The sequence below is a fragment of the Macrobrachium nipponense genome, chromosome 8 (genome assembly GCF_015104395.2).
Source record: "Macrobrachium nipponense isolate FS-2020 chromosome 8, ASM1510439v2, whole genome shotgun sequence".
Classification (NCBI taxonomy): Eukaryota; Metazoa; Arthropoda; class Malacostraca; order Decapoda; family Palaemonidae; genus Macrobrachium; species Macrobrachium nipponense.
In genome coordinates, this window is record NC_087203.1 from 75,592,405 (window position 1) to 75,614,904 (window position 22,500).

At 36.8% G+C, this 22,500-nt stretch overlaps 1 protein-coding gene across 1 annotated transcript in view; it reads right to left on the reverse strand.

The window, feature by feature from the left end:
• The window catches only part of LOC135222855 (probable 3',5'-cyclic phosphodiesterase pde-5), a 411,879-nt gene that overhangs the window by 126,328 nt on the left and 263,051 nt on the right, over positions 1 to 22,500 (reverse strand). Inside the window, 1 exon segment of the mRNA XM_064261193.1 lies at positions 2,345 to 2,503. Coding sequence (XP_064117263.1) covers positions 2,345 to 2,503 — 159 coding nt within the window.

A 22,500-nucleotide genomic window follows, 5' to 3' on the forward strand; every position in this document is an offset into this window, starting at 1 on the left:
GACGGAAATAACATCTCTCCCATATGTAGGAAGTGCAATACGAAAAATGAAACCATAAACCACATAGCAAGTGAATGCCCGGCACTTGCACAGAAACCAGTACAAAAAGAGGCATGATTCAGTGGCAAAAGCCCTCCACTGGAGCCTGTGCAAGAAACATCAGCTACCTTGCAGTAATAAGTGGTACGAGCACCAACCTGAGGGAGTGATAGAAAACGATCAGGCAAAGATCCTCTGGGACTATGGTATCAGAAACGGATAGGGTGATACGTGCAAATAGACCAGACGTGACGTTGATTGACAAAGTCAAGAAGAAAAGTATCACTCATTGATGTCGCAATACCATGGGACACCAGAGTTGAAGAGAAAGAGAGGGAAAAAATGGATAAGTATCAAGATCTGAAATAGAAATAAGAAGGATATGGGATATGCCAGTGGAAATCGTACCCATAATCATAGGAGCACTAGGCACGATCCCAGATCCCTGAAAAGGAATCTAGAAACTAGAGGCTGAAGTAGCTCCAGGTCTCATGCAGAAGAGTGTGATCCTAGAAACGGCACACATAGTAAGAAAAGTGATGGACTCCTAAGGAGGCAGGATGCAACCCGGAACCCCACACTATAAATACCACCCAGTCGAAATTGGAGGACTGTGATAGAGCAAAAAAAAAAAAAAAAAAAAAAAAAAAAAAAAAAAAAAAAAATCCCCAAAAAAAAAAAAAAAAAAAAAACAATAATAATAATAATAATAATAATAATAATAATAATAATAATGATAATGATAATAATAATAATATTATTATTATTATATATATTTTTTTTGTCTATCACAGTCCTCCAATTCGACTGGGTGGTATATATAGTGTGGGTTCCGGGTTGCATCCTGCCTCCTTAGGAGTCCATCACTTTTCTTACTATGTGTGCCGTTTCTAGGATCACACTCTTCTGCATGAGTCCTGGAGCTACTTCAGCCTCTAGTTTTTCTAGATTCCTTTTCAGGGATCTTGGATCGGCCAAGTGTTCCTATGATTATGGGTACAATTTCCACTGGCATATCCCATATCCTTATTTTTATTTTCAGGTCTTGATACTTATCCATTTTTCCCCTCTTTTTCTTCAACTCAGGTGTCCCATGGTATTGTGACATCAATGAGTGATACTTTCTTCTTGATTTTCGCAATCAACGTCAAGTCTGGTCTATTTGCACCGTATCACCCTCTCTGTTCTGATACCATAGTCCCAGAGGATCTTTGCCCTGATCGTTTTCTATCACTCCCTTCAGGTTGGGGCTCGACCACTTATTACTGCAAGGTAGCTGATGTTTCTTGCACAGGCTCCAGTGGAGGCCTTTGCCAACTAATAAATCATGCCTCTTTTTGTGCTATATATTATTTTTATTATTATTATATTATTATTATTATTATTGAAGATATTGCTGCATCAGCTGCATTCAACTTGTAAATAGTCTTCTCTATTTTTCTAATAATAGCTTTCTCTCTGCTATTACAACTGGCGAGTATTGCGCCGATATTACTCATCAGAGCAGTCAATTGACTGAGTAATATCGGCGCAATACTCGCCAGTTGTAATAGCAGAGAGAAAGCTATTATTAGAAAATAGAGAAGACTATTTACAAGTTGAATGCAGCTGATGCAGCAATATCTTTCAATAAGACTTGTTTGAAAGAGGGTCTCCTTCCAATATATTATTATTATTATTATTATTTTTTTTATTTTTTTTTTAAGAACTTTACGTTACAAAGGGCATAAGGGAGATGATGGAATGAATGAGATGATGATGATGAGATGATGATGATGATGAGGATTATATTAATTATTATTATTATTATTATTTTATCAAAATTGTTTTTCCATTTTTCATTTTCTACTATTTTTCTTTGTAATTACTATTATTACTGAAACGCACAGACAAATATTTATCTATTTATTTTATTATGATTATTATTATTATTATTATTATTATTATTATTATTATTATTATTATTATTATTATATTATTATTATTATTATCAAACGTTTTTGCTGTCTTCTATATAACTACTCTAGCTTTTGGCACACAAGGAAAAGATTAAGTACTGAGAAATGCAGGAAGTCTAAAGAAGATTTTTGAGGTATATTTGTCAAACAATACTAGATCATTTAGATTTCCTAACTGCTAAATCTTAAAAGAAATTTGTAAAATACTTCAGATTAACATAGAAAGGATCTCTCTGTCTCCTACAAGGATCTTTCTTATCCTACCTGTTGCCCTTCTACTCTCATGACCTCGCTGGAATTACAGCACACAGATGCATCCTAAGGACAGACTACTGCAAGAGACTCACCGTTGGTGCCATTTTCGCCGTTCTTCTGTTTGGCCCTCTGTGTCCTCCTGATCATCCAGCGTTCCAGGGTCTCCAGCTCCACTTGCTCCATCAGCCACGACTCGAGGAACTCCGGATTGGCCTTGAGGTAGGCGCTGACGGCGTCTTCGTTCATCTCTTCTGTTGGGGGACGAAAGAAATGGCTTTGTTAGAGAATGGCTTTGTTAGAGGAATGCTTCTAATATTATTATTATTATTATTATTATTATTATTATTATTATTATTATTATTATTATTATTATTATATACGAAAGAAATAGTTTTGTTAGAGGAATGTTTAAATTATTATTATTATTATTTTACATTTTTTTGGTTTATTTTTTTATTTATTTATTTATTTTTTTTTTTTTTTTTTTGTCTATCACAGTCCTCCAATTCGGCTGGGTGGTATTTATAGTGTGGGGTTCCGGGTTGCATCCTGCCTACTTAGGAGTCCATTTTATTATTATTATTATTATTATTATTATTATTATTATTATTATTATTATTATTATTATTATTATTATTATCAAAGCCAAATCCAAAGGAGGTTCACAATCGAGAATGAACGAGTATTTACAAAAAAGTTTAAAACTTCGTACCTTTAAATTTCTGTAAATACTCATACTTATTTCATTCTCGATTGAGAACTTCCTTTGGATTGGCTTTACATATATAATATTATGCTTTTGCGTTTGCCTTATTATTATTATTATTATTATTATTATTATTATTATTATTATTATTATTATTATTATTATTATTATTATTATTATTATTATTATTATTAAAAAAGAAACCTACAAATTCACTTTGTAACTTGTTACTTCTAAGTATTTACATTTAATAAAACTAAATGTAAAATACTGGAAGTAAACAAGTTACGAAGTGATTTTGTGGGTTTCTTTTCAATCTTCAGAAGAAAACTGAAAGAAGTTTTGTTTGGTTTATTATTATTATTATTATTATTATTATTATTATTATTATTATTATTATTATTATTATTATTAATCATCTCTTGCATTGGGAACAAGAGAAATGGCTTTGTTGGAAGAATGCTCGTATTATTATCATTAAAGTCGAATTTACTACTCACTAAACTGGCCTATCAAAAATTTCCGAAAAAGATTTACATGATGACAGAAATAAAGAAGAGGGTCAATTAAGATGAGAGATTTACATTTCTGTTATCGGCATTACTTCCAACGATCATTATGCTATCTTCTAGTTTTAATTAGAGGGATAGACGGATCATACAGAATAACGAAGTTGATCATTATGAGAGAGAGAGAGGAGGAGAGAGAGAGAGAGATAGAGAGAGTCAATTAAGATGAGAGATTACATTTCTGTTATCGGCATTACTTCCAACGATCATTATGCTATCTTCTAGTTTTAATTAGAGGGATAGACGGATCATACAGAATAACGAAGTTGATCATTATGAGAGAGAGAGAGAGAGAGAGAGAGAGAGAGAGAGAGAGAGAGAGAGAACTCAATGCCCTATCCATCCCAGACCCAAAGAGAACAAGAATATAATGAATGGAAGGAGAAACGAGGGAGGTCCAACTCCATCAACAATAGTTTTCTTTCGGGTATAAAAAAAAACAGATACTAATTTACTGGAATACTAATTAAACTACGCTGCTTCCTGGAAGAAAGACGGAACTATCCTTTTGTGCTGGACTTACATAGCCTAATAATAAGGGATGGAACCGCTTTACTACCGTTAATGAGGAGGGAGCATTCATAGCTACAACAAAAGTTGAAGCTGCACGGAAAATGTATACTCTCCAGTCTTGCTTCTGCTGTAAAGCCTTCAATTCAGTTCCCTCTTCTCCTGCATCTGTTTCTAGTGGCTTTCCAGCTCCCCTCTTCTGTAAGGCCTTGTTTCATTCCAATCTCTCATCTCATGGAATGATAACTGACTGCTTTATATATTGTCCCTTCCCCTGGAATGGGTTCTGCCTGCCATTCATCGTTCACCCCACCTGGCCCCAACCCAATTCCACCCAACATTCTAGAACGACCCGTCTGCTTTCCATTCTCGTTTCTATGATATCTGCTCGCTTTCAATTCCTGCTTCCAGTATGTCTACTTGTTTTCAAATCTCGCTTTTAGGCTGTCCGCTACTTTCAAATATCGCTTTTAGGCTGTTTACTTACTTTCAATTCTCGCTCATAAGGTGTCTACTTACTTTCAATTCTCGCTCATAGGATGTTTACTTACTTTCAATTCTCGCTCATAGGATGTCTACTTACTTTCAATTCTCGCTCATAGGATGTCCACTTCTTTCAATTCTTGCTCATAAGGTCTCTACTTACTTTCACTACTCGCTTGACGGTCATCGGTTTGCTTTCCATTTCCTAGAAACACCTGACTACTTTCCATTCTCGCTTTTCTGATTGCTTTCCAGTCTCCTCTTTCCTGGAAAGGTTTCTGATTACTTCCCACTCTCCTTTTGAACCACTTTCAGGCTGTTTTCCATTGCTTACGCTAAGATCCTTGTCACTGCTTTCCATTCTGTCTTTCGAGGAGCGTTTCTTTGGTTGCTTTCCTTCCGCCCTCCTCCGGGACCACAGTCAGGATGCCTTCCATTCTCGTTTCTCCCGGGAAGCTTCTGGTTTTCTTATTACGTCTCAGATTATAATGATACAGGACTGCCAAAACTTTCCTAATGAACGAATTACTCTTACTTTACGAATCAAAAGAAGAAAGAGAGAGAGAGAGAAGAGAGAGAGGAGAGAGAGAGAGAGAGAGAGAGAGAGAGAGAGAGAGAGATTTCTCTCGAATGGTTCGACTTCAAAGTGGGAAAGGGGCTGACGATTTTAACTAACATATTGGAATGCAGGAATTGAATTGATATAGAATTTAGGCCAAAGGCGAAGCACCGTGACCTATGAGGTCATTCGGCGCTGAAAACGAAATTGAAAGTAAAAGGTATGAAAGGAGTAACAGGAGGCCAACCTCGCAGCTGCACTATGAAACAATTGTTATGAGAGGTTGGAAAGTAAGCTGGAAGAAAGAGAATATGAAAGGAAGTACAGTACAAGGGACGAAAGGGGTTGCAGCTAAGGGCCGAAGGAATGTTGCAAAGAACCTTAAGTAACGCCTACAGCGTACCGCATAAGGTACAATAACGGCTCTAACCCCCTAACGCCCCACCTACGGGGACAGGAATGCACGGATACGATTACATGTTTCTTCTATATTTTCTACTCTCTACACTCTCTCTACCGCCGCTTGCAACCCACATCACTTGGCTTACCAAGTTACATTATTCATTCATCAACAGTTACATAATTCAGTCATTCAGTACAGAGACGCACAAACTGCTAAAGAGGATGTCATTCGAACGACAGCGCCTCGAGTTACATGGAAACAGGAGCTGTTGAGTTGTGAGACAAAAGGATCGCCAACACATGACCAGGACTCCAGGGTGTAGGGCTTTTAGCACAGAGTTACGTCTCTTTTTAAAACGATTCTGTGCTCGTGCTGGACATTCGCTTGTTATGTGGTTTATGGTCTGTGGTTTTACATTGCATTTGTTACTCTGGGACGAGATTTTGGTTCTGTCCACTGCTTTTTGGATGCATCTTCCCCTTAGGGCTTGATGTTGTGCTGCTACTATCGTCTCTTCCGTTTCTTGAGTTTTTCCCTTTGTGGTCATTGGAATGTTTCACTGCTGAACAGTTCTTTAGTTTAACTCATGAATTACTATTGTATAGTTTCCTGTACTGTTCTTCCGGGGATGGGAAATAAAAAAGATTAAAAGGAGAGAGAGAGAGAGAGAGAGAGAGAGAGAGAGAGAGAGAGAGAGAGAGAGAGAGAGAGTCGACACTCATCGCCCCCAAAAACCGGTGTCCCGACAAGTCGTCGGAAGCTTTAGTCACGTAATTAGAGAGGATAATTCAATAGTAGCAACCACTCCCGCTGTCAATTAGCGACCACTTCGTTTCCCCCACAAGCTAAATGGCTGAGAGGTGGGAAAGATGTAGAGGTGGGAACTGCCCTCTCTCTCTCTCTCTCTCTCTCTCTCTCTCTCTCTCTCTCTCTCTCTCTCTCTCTATATATATATATATATATATATATATATATATATATATATATATATATATATATATATATAAGAAGGATTAGGCTGTCAAAGTAAGTTTAAGACGCTCGTTTGATTTCAGAATCAATTGGCTAACTATTGACTCTCTTTTGATTCTCGTCGTCCCTTCTGGATTACAATGATTTTAAAAGAAGGTTATACAGCTGCCCATCCGAAGTATATTTACATAGCTGAGAAACTATTTTTTCGTGTTCTGTCATTATTCATGCTTGCGCGAGAAGGAAATGACAGAAATAACATAATAATACAAGTGTTGGAACGATAAATTAGCGAACATGAAAATAAATGCATACGTGAACACCATTAAAGGGTAGAAAAACTAAGGATATTGCGCAAGGCGTTTACCGTTTGTATTACAACTTCAGCTAATGAGGATATATCATATGCATGTAGTATATGTATATGTACACTATATATATATATATATATACAGACAAACATATATGCATATATATACATATGTATGTATGTATGTATGTATGTATGTATGTCAAAATGTAAAAATGTATACCTCCATCCCTACACTACGACCCACAGAGCTCAAGTAACAACCAAAATTTTGAAGCAATCGTTGGGCCAAGAGAGGCACCCCAGGTTCTAAGGATCGGGCCAGTTCGCTCTACCTCAACACGGACTAAAGGCTTCAGAGAGAGAGAGAGAGAGAGAGAGAGAGAGAGAGAGAGAGAGAGAGAGAGAATTCTATTTTCTCTATTATAGTGCAAGGAACCATCACTTAAGCTCCGTGATCGAATGATGTGATCCGTGAGGTTACTGAACAGCGTCAACGGTAATTTTCAATTGCAACTTGAACCGCAGACGCGGAAGTGCATTTTCAGAAGCGTATACGTTCAGGAGGGGCTCTCCCATAACAAAGGCTGAGAGGCTTCAGGAACTGATCAAGTTAATAAAATGGGGAATATGATCCATAACAGGCTCGAAAATGGCGTTCAGAACATAAGGAGCGGACGGAGGAAGAGGCCTTATGTAGATCATCTCCTTCCTTTATACTTTCGCCAGCCATTTTTAGCAAAAATATCCAATAAGAACAATGAATATTTTTGACACCCTCCCGTTCACACCACTCAAGAGATATAAAGTAAGTTCCAGTAACGCTTTCTCATTATCTCTACGCTAGGAACTCCTCCCTCCTTCCGGAATTGGTTTCTAATTCTCAAAACCCCTAAACACTGCAGACACGCCAAGAAGTATTGTCTCGAGTCCTAACCTTAATGTCCAACTCAACACTGTAAAAGGCCACTCAATTCAGTCCTCAATCCTAATCCTAATGGCATCTTAAACACTGCAAACAAGCGACAATAAACTGTCTTGAATCATCCTAATCCTAACAAGCCTCTAAGCATCATTTCAAATTCAATAGATTTTTCTTGGGATGTAATTTTTCTTAAAAATAAGTTATGGAAAGAGGCATCTGTCCTTCGTCCTGCGACGCTTGAGTCATTATCAAAGAGGTCTTCTGTGGACGGCCTTTTCCGTCTCTAATTCCAAACCTCCAAAAAATACAGACAAAACTCCAGTTGCTATATTCTTATTGACAAATCCCATTGAAGGCAACAGCAACGACAACAAGAGAGCTCCTCTAATGTCTCTCTCACTGGGGAGGAAAACGAAAGTTCGCCATAAATCCATTAGACCTAATCCTCCGTAATTGATTTCCTTTATTGGGTGAGAGGCGCCTATGACAAAAAAATGGTCTTTCTTACGGAAGAAAATAATTCTGATACTATATTATTTTATTCCGATATATGATGTGTATATATACACAAACATATATCTATTATACACTTAAAAATCACAATAGATGCATGTGACTTCATTATATAAGCGAAAACCACAGGAAAAGGACAGGCAGAAGATCAGTACCAAGGGCTTTCCTATGTATTCACGTACGATGTGTAAATAAACACGGGAAAGCGCTTGGTACTAATCTGCTGCCTGTCATTTTCCTGTGGTATTCGTTTATATCTATTACACACACGCACACATACACACACACACATATAATACACACCACACACACACACACACACATATATATTATATATATATATATATATATATAGATATATATATATATATATATAATGTATGTATTTCTATTAAAGTTAATTTAATCGCTTTATTTGCAGAGACGTTTTTTGTATTTATTTTGACTTTGAGTCAGGCTATTCGTCTATCTTTTTTTAAGCAAAATCCTTATGAATAAGGAAAAATCATTAACGTTTCCGCCCATTTACTTATTTTAGCCGAAGGACTTTTTGCGAGCAGCAATAAAAACTGTGCATGTCAGCTTGTAATTTAGTCCCGAAGACGTCGCCGATAGGAGAGGACTGTCCGTCGAATGTAATAATTAAGTGGAAAGAGACGTGAAACATTTTTCCTTATTCATGAGATGCTTGCCTGGAAGAGAAAAATAAGTATAGATTGATTCCAAGTCAAAATAAAAACATGGCTGTTGACTTCAAGAGAAATTGCATAAAAGTAAAATATTCTCGAATGACACACACCACACACACACACATATATATACATATATATATATATATATATATATATATAGATATATATATATATGTATATATATATACATACATATATATATATATATATATAATATATATATATATCTACATACATATATGTACAATATATATATATATATATATATATACACATACACACACACACCAAGTTCTTTGTCTTGTGTCATTTGGAGAGTTCGAGGCCACATACCCACTCATCAGGCCATAGGATATGTCCTATAAATGCAAACCTCCTGCAACAACATCCATTTAATACGTTTATGCATAAACTCATTCGCAGTTCGTCGAGATCTCTCTAGAACACGGAGGAGCGCTCTTCCCCTTTCATGAAGCACTCATTCTATTCTCGGTGAATTTGCGACGCCGATGCAAAAAGGGACAAAAATCCCCAAAACGAGGAAACGTATCAAAAGAGGAAAAGTAACTCATGCATCGTCAATGGAATCGGACATCACCAGACGCCGCCTTAGCATTCTGGGAAAGGTCGATTCCGCAGACGTAATTCTGCCGTAGATCCCAGGCTCCGGAGGGCGAAAACCTCCCAGTGCCGAAGGACCGTTTACGTCCATAGTGGGGAGAACTGTGTGACGTCAATCGGTCAGCCAATGTATGAAGCCTTTTTTAAAATGCTGATTAATGTCCTTCAGTAAGTGGAATGCTCTTTTTAGATGGAATACAGAATGGCAAATTTAATACTTTTGCATGACTGGTATATTTGTTTGGCCGTTCTTTGGCTTGTAGATACAAAATAAAAAACGGCCCACCTTTCAAAAGGAAAATACCTTCTACATAAAATGCGACCAGGTTTCTGTTTTATCTGATAAAAATAACATAAAGAATTTTTTTTCATATTTGGTTTGTTTGCCAACTTTAAACTGATTTATACATTATATATATATATATATATAATATATAAGTATATATATATATATATATATATATATACACACACACACGTTTATATGTATATATGTGTGTGTGTACAATGTAAAAGAGGAATCAGTTTAAAGGTGACAAACAAACCAAATATGAAAAAATTCTTTATTTTATTTTTATCATATAAAACAAAAACCTGGTCGCATTTTATGTAGAGGGTACTTTCCTTTTGAAAGGAGGGCCTTTTTCTTATATATATCTATATAGATAATATATATATATTATATACTATATATATATATATATTATATATTATATATGTATATATTATATACATATATTATATGAATGAATTATATATATATATATATAATATAGATATATATATATTTATAGATATATAATACATACATAGATTATATAATATATACTATAATATATCTATATATATATATAGCTATATATAAGATATATATATAAATGTATGGTGTATATCTATATACACATCATATATATATATGGTTAGTGTATTTCACGCAGTTTTTTGTGGTGACCTTCATTAATGGAATTCATATATATATATATATATATATATATATATATATATATATAGGATATATAGATATATATTATATATATATTATTATATGATATATATATATATTATATATGATATATATATATATATATGTAGATATATATATATATATATAATATATATATATATATATATATTATTCCATCTAATGAAGGGTCACCCACAAAACCTGCGTAAATACCACTACTCTGTACCCCTTAATCCATTAAGTGTCCGTTGAGAAACAATAGTTTCCGAAATATAGCTGTAAAATCTATTTTCTTTGGTTTCATAGGCAACCTTTATTAGATGAATATAGTACATGTACATACATACATACATACATACAAACATACATGCACACATACATACATATACACAAGAGTTTTCAATGGACAAGTTTTATAAAAATAGTATTATGTTAGTCAAGGAGGCCAAAAGTTGACCGACTTTCATCTATCACTCACTCAGCAACCTGTCGGTCCTAATAGTGGCAACGATTGTCAGGGCGGGGTTATAAGCAAGCGGTATCTTGAATTCAAGAACGATCACTCGTCCAAGCCTTGACTCGACAAATCATTTCATTAAGCCTAACCTTTGAAGATGCTGCATTTTTCTCTTTAATTTCTAAATCAATGATGTCCTGAAATATGTTGGAATTCTCTCTTTCGGTGTCCAAGGTACGTTCTCTCTCTCTCTCTCTCTCTCTCTCTCTCTCTCTCTCTCTCTCTCTCTCTCTCTGCGTCTCGGATGGTTCCCGAGAATGCAGTTTCTTTTAACTTCCTAATGAGTCACTTGTTAATCCCTTCTGCAGCTCTCAAGAGAGAGAGAGAGAGAGAGAGAGAGGTCTGATCAATTAAGTGGTGAAAGGTCTCACTTTGTTCTTGAGGTCTAATTTACCTTATAGAACCTCGTCCAATTATAATTTTACGATGTTGTATATTTATGGGACACCGATAATTCACGTCTCCTCTCTCTCTCTCTCTCTCTCTCTCTCTCTCTCTACTTCTTTTAATCTTTTCGATTTCTCATCTCTAGAAGAACAGTACGGGAAACCTATACGCGGACAATTCTTGAGACCAACTGAAGAACTGTCCAACAATGAAACATTTCAATGACCACAGTGGGAGAACCTCAAGAAACGGAAGGAACGAAGATAGCAGCACAATATCGTGCCCAAGAACAAGATACATCCAAAGAGCAATAGACAGAACCAAAATCTCGTCCCAGTGTAGCAAATACAATGTAAAACCACAGACCATAAACCACATTACAAGTGGATGTCCAGCACTGGCACAAAATCAGTATAAAAAGGGACATAACGCAGTGGCAAAAGCCCTCCAATGAAGTCTGTGAAAGGAATATCAGATACCATGCAGCAACAAGTGGTATGAACAACAACCTGTTACCTGAGGGAATCATAGAAAACGAGCAGGCAAAATTACTCCGCGAATGCAGTACCAGGACTAAAAGGGTACAACTACAAGCACATCGACCAGACCTACTAATGCATTTCAGCTGCCGTGTCCAACTGTTTTTCGCCAATACAATATTACAAAAGCGTCGGACAAGGTTGGTATTTTGGCATAACACGTTTGAAACCCCGACCTAACTGGCAAAAATATACATTTGATACCCAATGTCGGTAACTAAGGCCATTATAAGAGTAATTAAAGGGCGGACTTAACTAAATTTCACAGGGACAACGATAGAGTCTAGTTTTGACGTGTAACTATGACGTAGAAGCAATGGACGGTGACGGACGAGGTGTCAATAGCGTTTGACAGAGAAAGGGTCTATATACGTGGCCACTGTTTCAGCGATGACCTATTTAGTGGCTCAATGTCCCCCAGGATGGACGACTGCTTTTGCAAGGGTCGTAGGGTAGATGCAAAGTAAGGGGGAGTTCAGTATGGGACAAGTTATGGTGGTTGAGGGAGTAAGAGCCGCTGTTCTATTTTTTTATGTGTATAGCATGCGCAGGTGTACAGAAACCTACACTGCTAGAAATAAAAAGTTTTTAATGGTTTTTCATAGATTAAAAACCTTTCTTGACCAGATACAAAAATCGTAACAGACAACTAAAAAGGGGAAAAAAATCACGTCCATTAGTACATATCTAAGCTAACCTATAACACTGCGAAGAAAGTACTCTATAAATCAGTTTACATGAAGCATTAGATATAAATGAACGGGATCCTAGAATTTCAAAATGAAAATCTTTGATCTTATTCTTTGTTCACAAATTTACTTTAAACGGTCATCGTAATATTTAAAAGGGCGCAGCTCCAATATAACCCATTATTAGTACTGGAAATTTCAAGCTTTCTATAACATCTCATCATTGTTGGAACCAACGATTTTTGAAGACGTTTTCAAACTGACACTGTATGAAAACCTTGATTTTTAATGGTGTATTGTTACAAATTTGCGAGACACTATGAAGCAACAGACGATGATCTTGGGAATAATCAGTGGCTTTGGGAAACGATGGTACTCGTGAGTATCTGAACGTTACTTTAAGCAATAATCAAACTGCAGGATAATAATGGTTTTCAGCCGCTCTAATTATGTTTGCATATTCCGTGTTAGAGGATAAGTAAGTTACTCCATGGAACAATACATGACCTAATTAATAGTCTCATTCGAACACCTGTTCCCACCCTCCCATGCAGATGTCAATTATAGAAAAGCCATATGTGTGATAAACAATAAGTCAGAGAGACGGATGTAAAAGACTGTACACACACCTCTATATTCACAAAGGCTTTTGGGGGCGGGCCTTCTACTTTATTACGTCATACCATGAATGAGTGGGAGGTACTTGTATGATGACGTTTTTTTAAATTTTGTTGGTCTGCCTGCTTAATATGTTTTAGTCTATCCTCAATTGACTCTTATAATTATCTTCATTTTCAATATCAAGCATTCATGCACATTTTTACCAATTAGGACGGGGTTTCAAACGTCATTTGCCAAAATACCAACTTTGTCCGACGCTTTTGTGGACTCGGCAGCTGAAATGCATAGGAACTGTGAGTGAAAAAAAAAAACACCAAGTATCATTAATAGATGCCACAGTATTGGGGGACTCTAGTGTAGAAGAAAGAGACAAAATAGAGAAACACCAAGACCCGTGGGTTAAATTTTGAAGGCTATGGGTTACGCCAGTGGACGCAGTCCCCATAATAATCTGAACACTATGCACAATAGCAAAATCCCAGAAGAGAAACTTTGGTAAACGGGATGCCGAAATTACACAACCATTCACGCAGAAAATCTTGCAATTAGAAACAAAGTATCTAGTAAGAAAAGTTTTGGACTACTAAGGAAACAGGATTCGACCTGGATCCCCAAACTGTAAACCACCCGTTTTGATATTGATATGGACAATAATAATAATAATAATAATAATAATAATAATAATAATAATAATAATAATAATAATAATAATAATTGAAAAATTAAAAAGAATTTTCTTCGCATATATGATAAATGTATTTTTAAAGTAAAATTCCAAGAACAAGAGAGAGAGAGAGAGAGAGAGAGAGAGAGAGAGAGAGAGAGCAACGGACAATAAAAGACGAATCAATTCAATCTGCAGTGACACGTAAAAAATCCTCCAAATTGAAATGAAAAATTAGAATTGCCTTTTCCCTCTCAACCGTAAGGTATTGGCAGGGACCCCCATTTTTTGAGGCATACAGTAGAGGAGAAAAAAAAAATAGTTTTTTTTTTATATGTCAGTAAAAGAAAGGTAAAAGGGAAATTCTTCACTTAATAAAAAAATGATTTCATCAAATAGGTTTTTCATGTGTGGGCCAATTCACCATTCTTAGTCGATCTTTGCCATTTCAACCAGCGAAGTTAGGCGAAGAATATATATATATTATATATATATATATATATATATATATATATATATATATATATATATATATATGTGTGTGTGTGTGTGTGTGTGTGTGTGTGTGAGTGTGTGAGTGTGTGTGTGTGTGTGTGTGTGTGTGTGTGTCTGTTTTGAGTCCATATCCAATTTTGTATTTTTTAAGCTGACAGTAAACATTCACAATTGATATCACTGAAGTTCTAGCTTGATTCTGATTGGTCGACGTATTCGATTTAAAACTGCTGGTCGGAGGTGAAGTAGCTTATGAGCTTTCGCCGATTACGAGTAAATTGTGAATATTTACTGTCAGTTCCAAAAAAAAGTCTAGCATTATGACACTAAAATAATTTTTACGTGGTGACTTTGCATTTGTAAATTAACTGTATAATAATTTCACTTTTATTTCGTACGAATCTCCCGCAAAACGACCCGATCGGAACAACCCTTAATGAATTGCCAAGTAATGAACTCATTTCGCCCGCGTGCAATTAGGCGCAACCTTGTCACCCCCAGCCGTTAGACCTTGAAGACCCGTCGCCTAATCACTCTCATTATTGCCGTCTGCACACTGCCGGGACTTCCAGAAGCGACGAAGACCAGCGAATGAAGGGAAATGGCTGAACTGTACCACGAAAGAGATCATTGAAGTGAAGGCGACGGAGCAAGTAGATCGGAAATCTCATTAGTCGAGCGGCTTAATGGAATTCTTTGAAGTTCCTTTCCCGGGTGGATGTGTTAGGATTAGCGAATGGCAACAACGATGCCAGTTCAGTTGTTCGATTACAAATGGCAATTCTAATGTAAAGACGCAGTCATATCGCATCAAACGGTAGTTTTTCCCAGGCTCTAGTTATCTACAGATCGATTAAGAATGATTTAAAAAGAATAGTTTAAAATAAAAAACTTGACAGAAGATTAAATAATAGGGCGATGAAAATAGATCGAATCGCATAATTAGTAACATATTACAGGATACAAATGTGGACAGACTGACAGACAGTCAAGAGTGGAAAAAAGTATGTATATGTATATGTATATACATAGATATACATGTTTGTACATGTCTGTCCATATTTGTATCCTGTAATATGTCACTAATTATGAGATTCAATCTTCAATTTTCATCGCCTTTCTATTTAATTGTCTATCAAGTCTTTTATACAAAACTATTCTTTTTAAATCATTCTTAATCGATCTGTAGATAACTAGAGCCTGGGAAAAACTGCCGTTTGATGCGATATGACTGAGTCTTTACAGCCCATTTTCTACTCTGCAACATTAGAATTGCCATTTGTAATCGAGCAATTGAATTGACATCGTTGTTGCCATTCGCTAATCCTAACACATCCACCCGGGAAAGGAACTTCAAAGAATTCCATTAAGTCGCTCGACTAATGAGATTTCCGATCTACTTGCTCCGTCGCCTTCACTTCAATGATCTCTTTCGGGGTCCAGTTCAGCCATTTCCCTTCATTCGCTGGTCTTCGTCGCTCTTGGAAGTCGCTGCAGTGTGCAGACGGCAATAATGAGAGTGATTAGGCGACGGATCTTCAAGGTTTAACGGCTGGGGGTGACAAGGTTGCGCCTAATTGCACACGGGCGAAATGAGTTCATTACTCTGCAATTCATTAAGGGTTGTTTCGATCGGGTCGTTTTGCTGGAGATCCGTACGAAATAAAAGTGAAATTATTATATGGTTAATTTACAATGTAAAGCCACCACGTAAATGTTACTTTTGTGTCATAATTCCAGACTTTTTTTCGGAACTGACAGTAAATATTCACAGCCGATATAGCAATTTACTCGTGATCGGCGAAAGCTCATACGCTACTTCACCTCCAACCAGCAGTTTTAATTCGAATACGTCGACGAATCAGAATCAAGATAGAACCTTCAGTGATGTCAACTGTGAATGTTTACTGTCAGCTTAAAAAATACAAAATAGGCTATGCACTCAACATTTGATTGAAAACCTATGTCTAATTCATCTTTACTTCATGAACGTTATATCATTTCTTTGTATGGCAAAATATAACTATTACTTGTTTTAATAGGCACAAGAATCGTAAAAATTTTAATCTCCTTAAAAGAGTTTCGTCTCATTCATAATAATAAAAATAGTGATAGTTAATGAGAATTGTAGTTGATCTAAAAAGGATCATATAGCAAAAAACGGGAAGGACGTCACGCAATATATATACATAGATATATATATATATATATATATAATATATATATATATATATATATATATATATATGAATGAGATGAAACTCCTTAAGGAGATTAAAATTTTTACGATTCTTGTGCCTATTAAAACAAGCAATAGTTATATTTTGCCATTCAAAGAAATGATATAACGTTCATGAAGTAAAGATGAATTAGACATAGGTTTTTAATCAAATGTTGAGTGCATAGCCTATTTTGTATTTTTTAAGCTGACAGTAAACATTCACAGTTGACATCACTGAAGGTTCTATTTTGATTCTAATTGGTCGACGTATTCGAATTATATATATATATATATATATATATATATATATATATATATATATATATATATAATATATAAGGAATAAAACTAAATCAAGGAAGGAAATAAAGGAAAAGAACACCGAGAGAGGGGACAATCAACGTAATCAAGAAGACTACGAGTCATAACATGGCGAAGAATAAGTTGTTCCAGAGGAAGGTGACTGCAGAGAGGAAGATTGATAAACCAATGGATTTCCCAGAGGATCATATGAATGGGAAGTTGCTGTGTGAAGATATTACCGTGCTGTCGATTGAATACAGCTGGTAGAAAGAGATAGCACGATGAGAGGCACAGCTAAATGATTTGTGAGATGAAGAGATTAGTGTGTGTCTGGAATGGAATGGGATATAGAATTTAGGCCAGATGCCTATCGCTGGGACCTATGAGGACATTCAGCGCTGAAACTGGGAGTAGAAAGGTTTGAATTGTGTAACAGGAGGAAAACCTCGCTGTTGCACTACGAAACGATTTTAGGAGAGGTTGGATAGCAAGATGGAAGAAAGAAAATATGAATGGAGGTACAGTAAAAGGAATGAAAGGGGTCATAGCTAGGATTCAGCGCTGAAAAGGGTAGTAGAAAGGTTTGAAAGGTGTAACAGGAGGAAAACCTCAAAGCAGTTGCACTATGAAACGATTATTAGGAGAGGGTGGAAAGTAAGATGGAAGAAAGAGAATATGAATGGGAGGTACAGTAAAAGGAATGAACGGGGTTGTAGCCAAGAGCCGAAGGGACGCTACAATGAACCTTAAGTAATGGCTGCATGCACCGCGTGAGGTGCACTGATGATGGCACAACCCCTCTACGGGGTGGTGTATGTCTAGGAATAGCTATGAAAGCGACTGACGCAGGAGCATGAAAAGGAGCTGCGAGTGACGTGATTGCTGGTGAGTTTCTGATTGATGACTGCGAGAGTTCAGGTCATTGGTGGCCTGGTTGTCTCGTGTCAGTCCATGGAGGAAAGGTGGCCAAGGTATGAATGACAGGATCAACAGCCATTTAGTTGAATGGCGGTGGACGATAGGTGTATACCGAGCAGAAAACGAGGACCTGAGAACTGGTATACCAGGTCGTCTCAAAAATAAAATCCGGAGATGAGGCTGCCGAAATGTTCAAAAGGCGAAAATGGGAATGCAGAGGCTGGTAAGAAGCGCAGCAAAGAAAGTAACCAAGTGAACTCTGTACTATAGTAGATTCACATCAACCGTGCATTTGACGTCTAGGCCAGTCCCTTACGACGCTCCTGATTGGCTGTTGGTAAGCCAATCACAGGTTTCCAGCCCTGTGATTGTCTTATCAACAGCCAATCAGCAACGTCGTAAGGGTCTGGCCTAGACATCGGATACACGGTTGATGTCATTCTACTATAGGCATCGAGAGTAATTGGTCAAGTCTCAAGATATGCTGTTCATAGCAAAATATAACTGGAGTGAGGGGATTCTCGATGTAAGAAATATGTAACTGCAAATATAGAAGAGCGAGAGAGCATTTCTGCTACCTAGGGGATATAATTGACTGCGGAGTAGGTATTAAGGTGACAGCGAGGCTGGAGTAGTTACAGCCTGGATGGAGTTGAGAGATTGCAAGACTACAGCTAAATATGGAGATTTGGAAGAGAAATCATAATAGAGTATCACGAATAAAGCAGGAAGCCCGTGGTGCAGAGATATCACGTCCGCAAATTGAAAAACATGCTCAGATCTTACAGACCGAGTTGTGTGGACATGGGAAGAGATGTGGGGTGTAGGGGGATGATTAGTCAGAAGAGTAGCAGACATGGACGTACCAGGACGGACGCCAGGAAAGCGGCCATGAAAATCATAAAGAAAAGAAAAGACGAAAAGAAATCCCACAAAATCCTGGAAAAATGTTCAGATGGCCTACACTACATGGGAATTCAGGCCGAGAGAACAAAATGGTAAACAGCAGCGAACATTCTTCAGGCAAAGGGAAAATCTGAGGTAGAAGGACTGACAATGAGGATAGTGAAGGAGTACTGAATGGCTAGAATGACCAAGAAAGAACACAGAAGGCTTCTAAGGCGAAGATCAGCATGATCAGTTGTGATGATCAAGTGTACGCTACGAAAGAGTTCTTTTCCACAGCGACGATTCGCATAATTAAAAAAAAACCTTTAGTGCAATTCATAGCTATTAAAGATAAACCGATGGAAAGAATGATCGATAAATTTACAAAATCTCGCACCAGATTGTTATTTACTGATGCTTTTTCTACTTAGAAGGCGTTATCATTTCTCAACGAAATTCGCTAATAAGCAAGAGTGTTACCATTATAAATTGTCATAAGATAAAAAAGTAAATGAAACTTGAATGCTCTTATCAAATTTAACTTTAGAGACGCTAAAATTGAGTAAACGCTCAACTATAATATAAATTCTTTTGAATATAGTTTTCATAACGCCTTATCTAATGTGGCTAATGATATACGTCGGGTTTATGAAAACAACTACATTATTATGATACTAATCTGTGACATAAAAAGTCTTATTCGTATAACATTAGACTGGATAAGCGAAAACAAAATCCATTCTCAGTGTGCGTAAGTGTGTGTGCGTGTTGGAAAAACGCAGTAATTCTTTTGGTATTTCTAATTATAACAGATACCAGCAATCTATCAATATGTTAGCTTTTGGTGGAGGCCAGTGAATGGGTTACCTAGATGATCAGACTCCGTTTCCCGCATATCTTTTTGTCCCACTACAGATAATGTAATATTCAGTAATCTACCGCTCATTTCAATGGCTTTATGTTTGGTATGATTCCTTGTCTTGCCAAGTAATTTTGTAATTTCATATCTGATTCGTTTACTTACTGTCATTTTCTGTTTATCTGCTATACCTGTCCAACTTTATAGGGTTCTATCAGCTATGCCTATCCAACCAGACAAGGCCTCGTGTAATGGCGATGTACAAAGGATCAAGTAGCAGACAATTTCAGGACCTTGAGTAGATGTAATCGGATGCCTTTGACGTCGGAATCTTGATAGAAACAGAGTACACAACGGGGAAATGAAGGTAATCTATGAGATCACCAAATATTCCAAAAAGGGCTTCGTTCTCCGAAATATGACGAATGGACGTGGAAATTTCTAGTTGAAATTCGTATTGGAGATATTGCTGATCAGTTCGGCTTATTATCGGATTTAATCCTATACGTATTGTCTCAAAATATAATAATGCAATCCAAAACGTATACAGACTAAAAATATTATTTAACTAGACAGTATAACTGATTATATGTATAAATAACTTACATCCAAGGAGAAATCCCTTTGGTTGTAAATTACTCCTGAGGTAGAGTAAACTGGATACTATACAGGAAATTTACAGGTTAGTATTTGTGAATAAAAAAAACCATCAAGGTGCATGTGAAAAAAAAAAAATCGTACTTTGCTACTTTTTACAAGCTTATCTATCGGCTACTTTGGTGGAGGTGACTTTGGTGGAGGTGGGTTGATATCGATTCTTATACAAAAACCTAAATTCTACATGCATATGTAACAGTGTCGATATCACCTTACGCCCTTCTTGATGGCCAAGTGGTCAAAGTCACTGCATTTCGCAGTTTCCCAACTAGGCGGCAATTCGAATCCCACTGGTGACGAAGCTTTGAACGCTTAAAAATCCCAGACGTAAAGTGAATTGGATATTAAACGAAATTTGTGGCTTAGTACTTGTGAATATAAAAAATAACAAGATGTATGTAACACAAAATTATACATAAATACACATATATCTCCCCAAACCAGAACTTTAATGAAAATAGTAACTTTCTCTTGTATAACATCATATAATATTTGAATATTTAAAAAGCGTTGTCATTAGCGTAAATTCTATAATACGAGATAAACGCAGCAGGATAGGAGAAAATTAAAGTATTAATGGAGGTTATTTTTCAAAACAGGGAAGGGATTACTGCTCGAAATTCCCATTAAATTTAACAAATACAAATCTGCTGAGGAATGGTCTTCATTTCCATATGCGGAAGTCTAGGTAGATGTCAAGCAACACTCCTTTATAAAAAGGCGAATTGTGAGAGAGGGAGTCTTTTGAGAAGCTGTGACGCCAGCAGGTTGGCTACCACCTTGCAAAGACCGAGGCAGCGGGAGGGTCCAACATATATTTCATGTCCTTCCCCAATTAAAACAAATTAAAAAATAGGATCTTTCCTAGATAGTTACCCTCACGGGTTTTAGCCCAGTATGTATCCACATTTGCGGATTGTTTAATACAACCCTGTTGGGGATTATCGTACAAACTTAAGCAATAGGCTGTAAATATAATCAAATAATGACTCCAAGAAATATTAGTCCTAGATAATGACCACCGGAAACCCTCTATCTGGGAGGGATACAAAAAAATTATAATAAAAACAAGTACATTTAAACTTAGATTGCTTTTCGGATACTTGCAACTGAGTTATTAGCTCTGGTGCAAATGCAGGTTGTGACGAATCCACGAACTTCAAAATAAGAGAATTTGGAAAAATTACGAAGATCAATTCAAAAGTAAACACTGAGATGAACGAAGAAAGTAAAGCACGGGGTGAAAAGGATTACGAGGCCTGGTATAGAACTCTGGACTGGACCCAAGCAATAGAATCTCCACTGGGAATATAACGAAACAAGTAAAAAATGCGCCAAAGTTTCTTCAGCGCAATCGACCTTTCTGTACAAACAATCAAGGCCACCGAAAATAGCTCTATCTTTCGATGGTCTTTAACCATAAATCAAATAAAAACTACTGAGGCTAGAGAGCTGCAATATGGTATGTTTAATGATTGGAGGGTGGATGATCAACGCACGTATTTGCAGCCTTCAACCTCTGTAGTTTTGAAGATCTGAGGGAGGACAGAAAAACTGCGGACGGACAGACAAAACCATCTCAATAGTTTTTTTTTACAGAAAACGGAAAATGCATAAACGAGTGAGGAGGTATTCGGGCATAGAGTTTTTCATACTGCGACGGGAGTACATTTAGTACGTAACGCAATGCCATTCTTACTCTTAGATAGATGAATAGATGGAAGCACCCAATAACCGCAGGTAGGCAGACAGGAGAGACTTATAGATACAGAAGGAGAGACATGTGAAGGCACAAATATATCTAATTTATGAAAATAATGCTCAAGTTCCTATAGGCAGACTGAGAAAAACACAGGCAAGACAGACAGTCAGACACACAGCAGGAGGCATGTGCTCAGACGGCCATTGGACAGAGAGGGCCAGATACACAGGAGGACAGGAGAGACGCATCCGGACAGGCAGGCACCAAACGCAGACAGAAATGAGGGCGGATACACCACAATTCCCTCTTGATGAAAAATGCCTTCGGAAAACCATTCTCAAAAACTCTTACCATTTTCAGCGCCCCAATTATCCTCGTTTCAACTCAACTCCCATAAAAACGGGGAACTCATTTCGTGATTGTGCCTTGCATTAAACGCTTTTTTTTTTTTCATGGTTCAGGTGCGCATCTACACTCACTCTGATTGCTTCCCTTGACATGAAAAGCAGGGTTTTATGTCACTCGCTGGGAGTCGCAGCCTTCTATGGCTCCTATTACAGT